The sequence below is a fragment of the Callospermophilus lateralis genome, chromosome 9 (genome assembly GCF_048772815.1).
Source record: "Callospermophilus lateralis isolate mCalLat2 chromosome 9, mCalLat2.hap1, whole genome shotgun sequence".
In the NCBI taxonomy this organism is placed as follows: domain Eukaryota; kingdom Metazoa; phylum Chordata; class Mammalia; order Rodentia; family Sciuridae; genus Callospermophilus; species Callospermophilus lateralis.
In genome coordinates, this window is record NC_135313.1 from 7,200,152 (window position 1) to 7,212,903 (window position 12,752).

Consider the following 12,752-nt stretch of genomic DNA (forward strand, 5'->3'; position numbering starts at 1 on the left):
ACTAATTACATCTCTCATCAGCCAGATGAGGCCCTGGCATCAATCTGCCATGCAGCCAGCTCTGAATCACCCGAGGACTGTCAGGGGTTATCAGAGCTGGTGGCCCCAGCTCAGCTGTGGGGGTGGATCCCGAGCAGAGTCCCTTGCCCTGGGTGCACAGGGCCCCTGCTGCCCACTTCTCCATGGACCTCACACGCCACACAGCACTGCACACTTGATTTTATTCCATGACACTGATTTGCTGAAAACCCCCATTTCCTGGGCAGGGGAGGGCAGTGGGTGGCCTGGCAGAAGCGGGCTGGCCTCTCAGGAAGGCTGGAGCCCTCTTTGCTTGAGGAAGTGCCATCCAGGCCTCAGCCTTCCATCCAGCCTTGCCCTCTCCCCTCCAGTTCATCATTTAAAAACTGAGCTGCAAAAATAAAATAAACTGAAAAAATAAAAACAAACCCCTGAGATGTTAAAAACCAAATTAAAAATTCCCTTTGGTGTCAAAAGGTCCTATTCCTAAAAGCCAATGGGGTGGGGCTGGCTCGGGCCAGGCTCAGGGCTGGCATTCAGTCTTTCAGTGCACCATGGGACTCCCCCTCCTCCTCGTCCTCTTCCTCGTCCTCCTCCAGGGCCAGGGAGCCCTCGGGGCCCGGCTGCTTCAGGATGGCACTGTACTTGAGAACTGCAGCCTCCGCCTGCAGGACCACCTCCACCAGGCTGAAGATGGTGATGACCTGTGGCGGAATCCAGTAAGCGGGGACAGAGAGGGGCCTGTGGCCAAAACCCAGCTCCACCACTGTGTGTCCAGCTGGCCATGGAGGCCCACTCCCTCAGCCTCCGAAACTCCTGTTACCCCTGTAAACAGCTGCTCAAGGCCTCAGCCATGGGGTTGAGGGACAACCAGGAGCCAGGCAGCCCTGTCCGTGCACCTCGCTGATGCGCAGTGAGTGCTCCCGAGGGTCAGGGCAGACAAGCTAGCTGGACTGGCCTTGGAGTGACAGCTGCTCTACACAAACATGGGTGTTAAGGTCCCCAGCTCCATCAGATTCTCAAAGGACCCCACAAGTTAAAAATTCCTGCTTCAGAGAGACAGAGAGCTGCCCAGAGGTGTCTCCAAGTAAGGGTCAGGAGGCCAACTGAGCCCTGGGTGTGGCGGGGGCCTTGGCATGGAGGCCTGAAGCCCCACCTGGAGACTGTAGTGCTAGGGAGGGCAGGGGGAAGATGAGGGCACAGGGGACACCTAGGAGGCAGGAGAGGGCCCACTGCGACCTGCGGGGCAGAGGGAATATGATGGGGCTCTGACCTGCCGTGCTGGCTCCTGTTCAGGGTCCTTGGGTTCCCAGATGAGCGTGAGTTCGGGTTTCTTGCCCACCTTCTGGAAGTGGTAGGATCGCAGGGCCAGCGCCTGGGGGTGCACATGCCAGCTCCTCAGGCCTTGGGCTCTGGGTGCCACCTCCTGACCTTTAACCCCGGAAGGCCCCTTGCGTGGAGGTGGCCCTTTGTCCTGACCCACCTCTGACTGACTGGTCATGAGGAAGCTCCTGCCCTGCTGCCCACCCCACTGCTGGTTTTTTGACCTGAAGCAGGGGCCACCCCGTCCCTGGCCTCTTACTTCCAGCCAGCTTCAGGGAGGCCCAGCCAGTCCACCTTTGGTTGACTCAGCACCTGAGGGTGACCAAGAACCAAGGGATGGCTGCGGGTGGGTGAGGCAGGTGCGGCCATGCTGCTGGCACTGCCTGTGGACTGCGCCCCCTGCTGGCGCGGGGTCTGATAGCACAGGCTGAGGGCGGACAACAGCAGAGCTGACCTAGGTCTAAACTTTGGTCCTGCTCAGTGAACTTCAGCACCAGCGCCCTGATTACTTCCAGCTGGACTCTCTCGTGTTCTATGTTACTAATGCTAGTCCGTTCCACGCTGTGTGCCAGACTCCCCCAGGCACTTAGGACGTTAGGAGATTCAACCCAGGACAGGAGCCAGGTGCTCAGCACAGAGCCAGCTAGAGCCTGGCCCCTCGGCTAGCATCAGGACAGGGACCAAGACCCTTGGGAGAGCCAAGGCACCTGTCCTTCCTGGACCATCCTCTGGCCTTTCCTTTCTATGTTCCTACAAAAACATCCCCAGACACACATACTCTGCCACCCTGGGCTTGTTCTCTGAGTGCCTAGGTCTTGGGGACGGGGCCCAGCCTGACTCTTGGCCTGGAGTCCCATCCCAGTTGAGCCTAGCTGAGTGTCTTGTAAAGGTCTATCAGTAGGGCTAGGGCTTGGGGTCGGAGCTCTGGACTCTGCTACCATGTGCCCCAGCTGAGGGGACAATGGGACCCAACAGCCCGTGTCCCTCCAGCGTGGACGGCGACAGCAGGAACCTGAGTTTGTGTTCTTATCTCCACACTCGTGAGTCTACCAATAGCTGCTCTGGGCCAGGGACATTCAGATGAACCCCCGCAGTGGAGTGGAGACAGGCAAGGGGAAAAGGCCAGGAGCATGGTGCTAGGTCCCCAGGGGACGCCTGCCTCCCTGCTCAAGCCGGCCACACTCACATTGCAGTAGATGCGCTTCTGTACCCCGTAGCGCAGCACCAGGACGTCAAAGGCTTGGTTCAAGACGCCCATCACCATGGCTTCTGACTCCAGAGGGCCACTCTCCTGTGGGGACAGTGCTCCAGCATAGCACCCTCCCAGGGAGGGCCTACATGGTCACACCTCGAAGACTTCCAGGGAGGAGGCAGCCAGGAGTGGAGGTAGGGCAGAGGGAGGGGAAGCTGTCAGGCTGGTGGACTCACCTTGACCAGGACAGCAAAGAAGAGGCTGGCGCTGAGCTCCTGCACGCGCTTGGAGGCCATGCGGCGGTCATTGCAATGGTCAGCCTGCTTCTGCAGGGCATGGGGCTCCACTTCCAGCTGTTCCCTGTAGCCTGGGAAGAGGGTGGTCAGGGCTGCTGGTGGGGGCTGCGTGCATGAACCATGCTGGGTAACAGACAGCATGGGGCCCTAGCCCAGGCATGAGCTGGGGCTGGCAGAGGCAGGGGCCCTGGAGCTGCCCCACTGCCGTCCCCCAGCACCTGTGCAGAGGGAGAACATCCAGGCCCAGGATCCCCCGTACCCAGGCTGTTTGTCCCTCTGAGGCTCCATGGTCACAGAAGTGTAGCCTCCCAGCACTGGGCCCTCCTCACTCTGGGGTGGCAGCCCTTAGCCGCACAGGCCTGCCTGGGCCCCAAGCTGTACCCTCACCCAGCGCAGCGGCCAGCAGGCGGTGCACCATGACGTCAGCGAAGCGGCGGATGGGAGAGGTGAAGTGTGTGTAGAGAGGCACGTTGAGGGCGTAGTGCCGGAACTGCGCCTGGTCCTGCAGCACCCCTGAGCAGAAGTAGAGCGCCATCTGGGGGAGGGGGCGGGTCTCAGTGTTGGCTGGGCCAGGAGGGTACTGACATCAGAGTCTGGCCCCAGGCGCTTGGCACAGACTAAAGTGACAGGCAGCAGGCAGGTAAGTGGAGTAAGGCTATATTGGGGCCACTTTGCATAAAGGACCCCAGGGGCTGCACAAAGTTGGGCAGAGCTCGGGTATGCCCAGGCCCCTCTCCTGCTCAGAAGCTGGCTTCCTCCCAGGCTGCCCAGACTAGCTCCACCTCTGGTGGGAATGGGGTGCTGGGAACCCTCAGGACACTGGGTGGCCTCTTCCCATCAGGGTCCTGTGGCCGCCAGGTCAACTGGGCAGGAGCTCAGCCTCCTCAGGGCCCGTGGCTGCTGAGTTCCTGCCAGGAACAATAAGAGGAAGGTGGTCCCTTCCCTGGATGTCTATGGGGCTGCCACCGAGTCAGGACAAAGGGGGAGAGGAAAGCCTGTGGCCACACTTGCCCAGGGCTGCAGACTTGTCTTCTGGAGGCAAAAGCAGAAGCTGAGGGGAGCAGAAGCGTGTCTCTGCTGGAGGATACAAGTCCAAGGTGCTGTCTCCCGGACGGGCCTGCAGGGGATTCTGCGGCTTGTGGTTGGGTCAACCTCAAGCACTCTGGTCTTCATCCCTGCCCAGTTGAGGGCCACACTTGCACCCTGGCACCCCTGTGCCCTACAATGCCCCACCCCACAGCAGCCAAGGGGGCAGTTTTCCAGCCTACTATCCTGAGCCTCCATGGGGCCAAGACAGAGATCGGAGTTCTAAAGGCAGAGATTTGATCTGGGGCACAGGAAGCACCCTGAACCTCTTTTGGGCCCCAACACAGCCTGACTGGATCCTGGACACAGCCCCTTTGCTGCCTGGGAGCAAGTGACCAGGTTCCTTCTCTGAGACTCTAAGTCATAGCCGGCTGTGCTGGCCCCCCTGTCTGCTCCCTCCCCATTGCTCACACATACACCCTCCTGTGCACTTGGCCAATGGACAGCAGGCTCCGGTTACTCTGAGCTCAAGGGCCCTGGAATCCAGGGCACAGCTGGCGGTGACCTGCTGGGCTCCCTAACTCTGCTTCCCTTCCAGCACCTGCTGGGCTCTGGGTTATGTCCGGGGCAAGTCGCTGGGGGAGGTGGGCGCAGTCTCCAATCCAAGCCATGTCTGGCCTTTGTTCTCAGTGGTGGCCCAGTTCCACAAACTGGGGTGAAGAGGACAAAGGGCCCTGGCTCCCTCCTGGCTGGTGGAGGTGTCTCTGGGTAGGGTGGGATGGGTGGGGACCACCAGCTATCTCCAGGGCAGCCCTGGTGTCCTATGACAGCAGTTTACTTAGGACCCAGCCTCCCCCACCCCCTTCATGCTTGCTGGTGCTATTCCCTCTGCCTCGTCCCCTGTCCCTGCCCTGGTTCACGGGGCTGGGAGAGTGGAATACCGCAGACTCTTCTTCACTCCCTGACATTATATCCCTGGGTGGAGGTGGCTTCTGAGGTCACTGGCAGGCAAAGCCAGGAGAATCTAGTCTTTTCCAGTGACTCTGGGAGGGGAATCTGTCATGGAGTTCCAGTTGGCTTGATCTTGGAGTGGACAGTTTCTAGAGGATGGCCCAGGGGCTGCTGTGTCTTCTTGGCCAAGCTGAAGGTGTTGGGGGGGTACCATGCACAGTTCCTTTTTGCTTCCGGGGAGCCTGGTGGGGGACAGACACTTGGGACTGGGGGCAAGGGAAGGGCAGCCAGGTCCAAGTGACTCTACTCCAAGCAGAGCTATGAGGTTCAGGAAATCAGCTGCAAGTAGCTGAGGCCATCTGACTCTGGGGAACAGACTGAATCTGCTGGTGGCTGGGTCCAGAAAACTGGCCTGTGACTGCTTAGGGCAGGGCTGGGGCCCAGAGCTGTCCCCATAGCATTTGCAGCTCCTGTTGATCTGACAGACTACTGGGATGGCCTCTGTTCCCAGGATGCTTGGGCCCTGCAGGGGCTGAAGCACAGTCTGGAGGGTGGTGACAGGCTGCCAGGAGCCAGCCCACCTGTCTACCTCAAAGGCAGCCACCTGCCTATAGACACCAGCCCAGGCCCATGGTTGACTGTGCTTCTCCTGATGAGCTCTCTACTGGTTGGGTGCTGAGATCTTTTCTCCCTCTGGAGTCCCTAGCCAGCCTCCATCTGGAGCAGTTCCTGAGCACTGGAGCACACCGTCCTGCACACACAGCACAGGCTAGTCACCTGTCCCACGTGTTGCCTAGCCATCCTCCCCTCCCCCCCAAGGAGTGTTCCTCAGTACCACCCTGGTCTTTGCCTGCTCCAGCAGGTGTCCAGAGCAGAGGAATGCTGGTGGCTATGCATGCACATGGAGATCACCGGTTAGGGCTGTGGGTATTCCTGAGAATGGGGACAGAGGCCAGGTCCCTCCTTACCTGCATGGGCCGGGAGTACATGTTGGTAAGCACCTCCTTCCGGGCCAGCGAGTACTTGTCATCTCCAAATATTTTGGTCAGACTTTTCTAGAAGCAAAGCCCAGAAACCTGTGTGAGTGTGGTTAGGCTCGGGGAGAGGATCTAGGCCCATCACTGTCGACCATCTGATACCAACTCTGGGAGGAAGGTGGCCATGGGCCCAGACTGCTATGCTGGGTGCGGGAGGTGTGGCCCATCACCTTTGGCCCACACGGGGCCTGAGATTAGCCCTTCCGTGTTTAGGTGGCTGGCCTGACAGACTGATGCCCAGCTCTTTGACCTAAAGTACGTCTCTGCCTCCCCTAGGCTTGGGGCTTGGGTGAGAAGTCTCCCTCCTATGGGATCAGAGCCAGAGCTTGGGTTCCTCAGCCCCCTGATGTTTAGCTCCAGGTAGGAAACACCTGAAATCGCCTCCTATAAGGAACACTCCTTGACTTCCAATAATCCCAGGCTTCCATACTGTAAGCCTTTTGGTCCAAGACCAGTCCAGTCTGGCCCCAGGACCCTGGCCCACAGCTAATACTTGATTGGCCTTCCTTGGCCGGGTCCTGGTGAGGGACCCATGCCATCAGGGTCTCTGTGACTCAGGTCTTTTAACCAAGTCCTCCCTCCCCACTGTGGGAAGACCTGGTTGAAGGGGAAGGGGCCATGGTGGAAGTAGAGACCACCTTACCTGCCTTCTAGACCTCCCTTCTCTTTCCTCCCGGTAGGGCCTCCCGCCACCCTGTCTGCTGAGCACTCACGTTGAGGGCCCCCGCAGAGCTGGCATCCATGGACAGCCCCATCTGGTCACAGAATTCAACCAGGTCATTGAGCATCTTCATCTGCGGGGGAGGGTGCCGGCGCAGCAGGGCCTGCTCGGGGAAGGCGCGGTAGACCTTGTGGGCCACTGCCATGTTGGCCAGGAGCATGAACTCCTCCACGAGCCTGTGAGAAGGGAGGACTGGAGGGCCCTGGAGACCGGCGGCGCTCCGCCTGGCTCTCCAGCACCCTCAGGTCCGGTGTGAGAGGACCTTCCCACCATCCGGTCAATGGGATCCTCCAAGTCCTTTCTCTTTCCTCCCCTGGCTCATACCCATCTCCCTGAGTGTGGAAGCTTCCAGGAAGGTGGCTCAGATGATTCTGGTGCCAGGGCATTTGCATGGGGAAAGCCTGCTTCCTTGGAGAGGTGAGGGTCTGCTGGGCCTTGCCCAGCTTAGGGGAGACTCTCTTCCCTGCCTTCCCCAGGCTTCTGTCAAAGCCCAGTTTTCTCCCACCATGGCAGGAGGGGTCAGTGAGGAAGTTCTACAGGCCTGGCAGTGGCCAGAGGACTGGGATGAGCCCCCTTCCTGGAGGAGAGGGTAGTGTTGTGGGGTCAGCCTCATCATCTGGCCTTGTTCTTGGAAAGAAAAGCAGGGGCTCTCATGACAGAGAAGGGGCAGGGAGTGCTCCAGCAGATGGGGCCTGGGGCAGCCCAGGCCCAGGGTAGAGGCTCTGCCCACTGGCATACCTGGCCCCTCTATCAAGAGGTCCTTGGAGTAGAGTGGGGAGAACCACTGCTTAGCTGTGACTGTAAGGTCAGGCCTCACTGGCCCTTCCGCTGTAGGAGACCAGTGCACGGAATAAGCAGCTTCTGTGCTACCCCTGAGTTACAGCCACAGCTTTTCAAGTGGCCGCTTACTCCCAGCCTCTGATATGTCCTTGTGCCCTTTAGTGCCTGCCGAAACATGCGCATTCAAGCACCTTCTCTGACCACCAAGTTTCCTGAAATGTGGTTTGAATCCTGGTTCTCCCACACTTTTGCTGTGTGACCCTGAACCAGCCACAGACCCTCCCAATCCTCTTCCTCAAACGCATGTCAGGGCTGGTGCCAGCAACTGACCATAGGCTTGCGTGAAGGCGGATGGCGGAACAGGAGTGTCCACAGCTGTCCCTCAGACACAGCTGCGCTCTCCTCCCCCCACGCCTGCCACTCAGTGGCCAACACATGCCCTGTGGTCCTCTTCCCTGCCTGGCCCCTTCCCAAACCTTCCCAGAAGGCCAGGCCCAATTCCTCTCTATCCCTCCTGGGCCAGTTACTGATCCAGTACCATTAGACCCTTCTTGTTTGGTTTCTATACCTAGACTTTGACTTTGTCCACCCAGTTCCTGCTGGGAAGCATCTCCTGTAATCTACAGTCTGCTCTTAGTCAGGCCAGCACTGCCCACAGGCTTCATGTGCTCACATTCGTTCATTCATGCGCTTGTCCACTCAACGGACATTGCTATGGTGAGCCAGGCACAGTTCCAGACTTTCCTCCCATGCAGTCTCAGAATCCTATGGGCACCCAGTCTGTTCCTTGGATGAAGAGGAGACACCTGCAACCTCAGGGCTGACCCTGGGCTGCATTTCATGAGCAAGGCCGGTAGGTGGCAGCATGGCCCTATAGCAGGGCTGTGGTAAGACTGCTAGGCGGGCAGGCAGGGACAAGGAGTAGGGCTGTGCTGGGTGGCCCATGCCTCACACCACAGGTCAAAGATCCCCTCTGGGCAGAGTCAGCCTCTTGCTTCCAGTTCCAGATTCATCTCTCACAGTCTCAAGTAAGGACAAGGATAAGAATAGGAGGGAAGGGACAGGGAACAGAGTGGGCTCCTGCCAGGGGCCCCAGACAGTGACAACAGACTCCAGGGGATCTGCTTCTCCAGTGAATCCACTACTTTTCCTCCCTGGACCCCAGCACAGTTCCACAAGTCACCTGAGGCCTGTATAGAAACAAGTATACGTGGCCTGGGTGTGGCAGCACATGATTGTAATCCCAGCTATTTAGGAGGCCAAGGAAAAAGGATCCCAAGTTTGAAGCCGGCCTCTGCAACTCAATGAGACCCTGCCTCAAAATAAAAGACTAGGAGTAGAGCACCCCTGGGTTCAATCCTCGGTACCACAGAGGGAGGGAGAGGGAAAGGGAGAGGGAGAGGGGGAAAGAGGATAGAAAAGAAACAAGAACATGCTGACTAACCCTGACAATAATCTGGTAAAAACTTTGGATGCAGAGGTTGACCTTGGACAGGTCCCTTGGTGTCTCTGGCCTCCATTTCCTTTGGAGTCTCACCTTTCCTCCCTGTCGTCCTCCCTCTGCGGCTGGGAATTAAGACAGCAGCCTGTGGACTCTCTTCAAGACAGACTGATGATGTCAAGCATTAGCCTCAAACACCACTGTCACCAGCAGGGAGCTGGCACAGCAGTAAGTCCAAATTCCCTGGGTGTCGATAAGGCTCATTAGTGTTCTAGGGAAGCTGCAAGGACCATTTCCCCAAAGCCTGTCCTTAAGATCCTCCTCATGCCCGCAGGTGGGAAGAGGAGGAGTGGAGAGAACAGGCGAGCCTGTGCATACGGGCAGGCAGGCTGCACGGAGCTGGCAGAATCTCTGGGGACTGGAAGGTGGTCAGTCTTAGCAGAGCCAGGGATTTAAGAATCCTGGTTCTCCCACACTTATGCTGTGTGACCCTGAACCGGGCAAAGCCCACAGCAGCCAGAGGTCTTCTGAGTTCAAGATTCCCTGTGAAAAATGGGGTCAGGCAACCCAGGATGCAGAAGTGGTCTGGGAAGCACAAGAGGGGTAGGCATCCCTGCTCTCATCTGGGGGCAGCAAAGACACCCTTCCCTGGGGTCAACAGTCCATCCCCAGTCAATTCAAACAGTGGCCAGCAGGGGGCATCCACCATCTTCCTTCCTAGGACCTGGGACGTGGCAGGAGAAGCTTAGAACCCAGTAACTCTCAGGCAGGAAAGAGCCTCAGAGTTTAGAAACTACAGCCCTGTGGTGCAAGGTCCAGAGGTTGAGCCCCGAGGGGCTCCCAATCACTGTTTCTTCCTGAGCCAAAGCTGGTTCTGAGAGCGAGGTGGGCAGGCTCTGAAGAAGCACAGGGTGGCTGAGGGGCCTCTGACAGCAGAACCCTCTCATCTGATCTGATCAGGCTCCTGGGATGCAGTGCTGCAGGCACAAACCAGCAGCCGAGACTCAAACCAGGCCCCAAGAACATGCTGCAGGGACGCGGCCCTGCACACTGTCCTGCCTAGACCTTACCCCCTGCTCTGGGCACCTGTCCTCAGTTATAAGCCACCTCCTCTCCCAGCGACAGCATGGTACAGGCATGAGATCATCAGCCTGCTGGGGAGGGGGAGCTGGAACTCAGCAACTGCCTGACAACTGCTCTAAATAGGGGCTCAGGAATGGCTGTCAGCCAGGATCACCTTCCAGAAAAGCAAGCCAAGCCCTCAGAGACGGGGCCTCGGTCCCAGGCCTGGCATCTGCTGAACATCTGGAGCCCGCCACCACTGGGGCCCCACGACTCTGGAGGTCTGCGGCAGCGCTGTGCTGTGACAGGCGGTTGCCGGCCAGGAAGGCCAGGGATGCCAGTTTGCAAACTCCTCAGCCCTCACTCTGGGCATCCCCTACCTGTGCCCTGGGCCTGCAGGGCCTGGAATGGAAGGAAAGGGGTAAGCGGGAGGGAGCAGGTGTGAGGCTTCTCATCCCAGGAAGCAGCTAAGCAAGGCCCTCATCCCTGATGGCAGACAGTGCATAAGGGACACAACCATCCCACACACCAGACGCACCCCTCCACACAGCGAAGGCAGCTCTCGTCTAGAATGGCGTCTCCCAAGTGTACAGTGACAAAAGTATAAGCACAAATGAATACGAAATGCTGGGGGTTTGCTTTGTTTGTTTATTTTTACTAAGGCCACTCCTTTGCCTTTAAGAAGTGAATGTGCTCGTATGATAACGTTAGAAGAGGGAGACGCTGAAGGCAGCATCCCTGCCACCTAAAGATGAAACCTGTCTGTCATGTCTCAAAGGAGGACATTTGGGCAGTGTCTAACAGAGGTCAGAGAGCAGCTAGTTGAGATGTGAACTAAAACATCTGCCCCTTTTGAGGAAGACAGCCATCTCAACCAGGCAGGGGTAAAAAGGACAAGTGCATGGCCCTAAATAAATATCACCTTATCACTACACATATTATGATGTGACGGTCTGGATGCCACAACTCTGGGATTTGGGTTAGATTTCTAGAAGACTCTCCTGCTCTCCCACTACCATGCCGCCACCACCCTTGTCCAGGTGGCCACCTTCTCCCAACTAGCCTCCCCACTCCTAGTCATGCCCTGCTTGGGTTCTCTCTTCACACCAAGCCTGGTCACATTCCTGTCCTAGCTAAGCCCCCAGCAGCTCCCACTGTCCCTGCTGTAGTTCCTCCTCTTAGGAAAAGCATGTTGTAGGCCCCGATGGCTTCTACGTTCTTGACTGCCCCTTCTCCTCGTCCCCTACCTGACTCCAGCTGTCCCGAATTCTTATGCCCTTTTTGTTTTTGTCCTTTTGCCCTGTCTTTTCCAAAGCCTGGAACCCTAGGCCACTCTCCCCCATCGCTTTTTCTTGGGTATCACTCACTGGGAGGGCAGTGCTCCCTGGATATTCCCTTTGTCCTCATCATGGCACCTGGCTTTTGTGACTGCGATAACCTCTTGGTCATGGGCCACATGCTGTATGCTCCAAGGAAGGGACACTCCAGGCTGCAGCTCAGGAGTCAGGAGCGCTGGGTCCCCGTCACCACTGCCTTCCTACCTGGGCATGCAGCTCTCCCTACAAAGCATTCGCCCCAGCTATGCTGATACCAGTGCCCTGCCTGAGTCAACTTCCAAAGCTGGCCAGGAGGAGGCCACACTGTCTTATGCTCTTGCTTCCCCACTTCCTGAACAAGATGGTGGCATGTTATTTAAACAGCCAGAGTTGGCAGGCCTGACCCTGCAGTTATTTCTTTGCTTTCTTAACTTCTGAGCAGCAGCCTCACTCTGCCCTGGGTACCACCTGGCCGCCCCCCACATTATATGCTCCTGCTGCCCTGGGAACTTAATGTACCAACAGAAAAATGATCGGTTTCAAATGCACTACTCTCTAAGCAGTAGTTTTCATGCCTCCAGGGCCCACTGCCTCAGTGGCACTGTGACCCCAGAATTCATCCACTAGAAAGTGCGACAATGAGCAAAACACTGATTCTAAGAGGTGACAGAGGAAGGAAATGTTTTACATGAAGGATGAAACAACAAAGGAATGGGGGTGGGGTGGGGGAGCACTGGGCCAGTTTAGGAAATAAGGAATGGAGGACAAATTGTGCCTGGGTGGAGACCTGACCCTGGCCTCTGGTCCTCCTTTGGGGGCTATTTCAAAGAACAATGCAGGGGTGGTCAGGGGCAGGCCAGAGAAAGGCAAGGCAGCTGGGATGGAGGCTGAGGGCCCGATGCTGAAGCAGAATCAGGCAGCAGGAAGCGGGCCAGGGCCAAGAGCTGGTGCTACACAAGGGGCACCCTGGGCCCAGGCAGCTGGAGGAGAGCACAGAGGCAGTGGCCCTGACCAGAGGGACGCAAAGTGAGCTGTAGCAGGCTGTTTTCAGGCAAATGTGGAGGTCACTGGAGGGCAGGGAAGGTCACTGGAGCTGCCAAGAAGGAAGCCTCCAAGGTGGTGAAGCTGGGGAGTGGTTCAGGAAACAAAGGCAGGTGGCAGAAGCAGGAGCAAGGCTCTCAAGAGCAAGCCGAAGGTGCCCTCAGGGCAGAGGGCTGCGGGTGAGAGCCTTCAGGAGCCCGCCAGCACCTGGGTGAGGCCAGCAGGAGGAGAGAGGAGCTGATCCCGGTGTCTCCCTTCAGTGTGAGGAGGCCCTCCAGGGTTTGGGTGTGCTACGCAAGGCCCTGTACAGCGCCCACACCTCTCTGCTCCTACCACACTCCCTACAGGAGGGCTGTCCCATGTCAGCTGTTTCCTTATTGCACCCTGAAGGGCTTTTTACTGATACCCATGCTTCAGTGGCCAGGAGAGGAAGGGCCTTGCCCAGGGCCACAGTCAGTCAGGAGCAGAGTGGGTAACCTGGCGTGTGTTTAGAACTGTCAGATTTATACCCATTAGGCCAACTATCATGGCCTCGGGTCAGGGCCACC

At 57.8% G+C, this 12,752-nt stretch overlaps 1 protein-coding gene across 5 annotated transcripts in view; it reads right to left on the minus strand.

Moving 5' to 3' along the window:
* Positions 1-207: 207 nt before the first annotated feature.
* Positions 208-12,752, minus strand: part of Dis3l2 (DIS3 like 3'-5' exoribonuclease 2) — a 343,677-nt gene continuing 331,132 nt past the window's right edge. For all 5 annotated transcript variants that reach the window (XM_076866045.2, XM_076866042.2, XM_076866043.2 and 2 more), the window contains 7 exons: positions 6,557-6,740; positions 5,775-5,861; positions 3,217-3,364; positions 2,770-2,900; positions 2,528-2,632; positions 1,292-1,393; positions 208-722 (listed from right to left, as the gene is read on the minus strand). In XM_076866045.2, the coding sequence (XP_076722160.2) occupies positions 555-722; positions 1,292-1,393; positions 2,528-2,632; positions 2,770-2,900; positions 3,217-3,364; positions 5,775-5,861; positions 6,557-6,740 (925 nt within the window). In that variant the 3' untranslated portion in view covers positions 208-554. The remainder of the gene's footprint in view (positions 723-1,291; positions 1,394-2,527; positions 2,633-2,769; positions 2,901-3,216; positions 3,365-5,774; positions 5,862-6,556; positions 6,741-12,752) is intronic.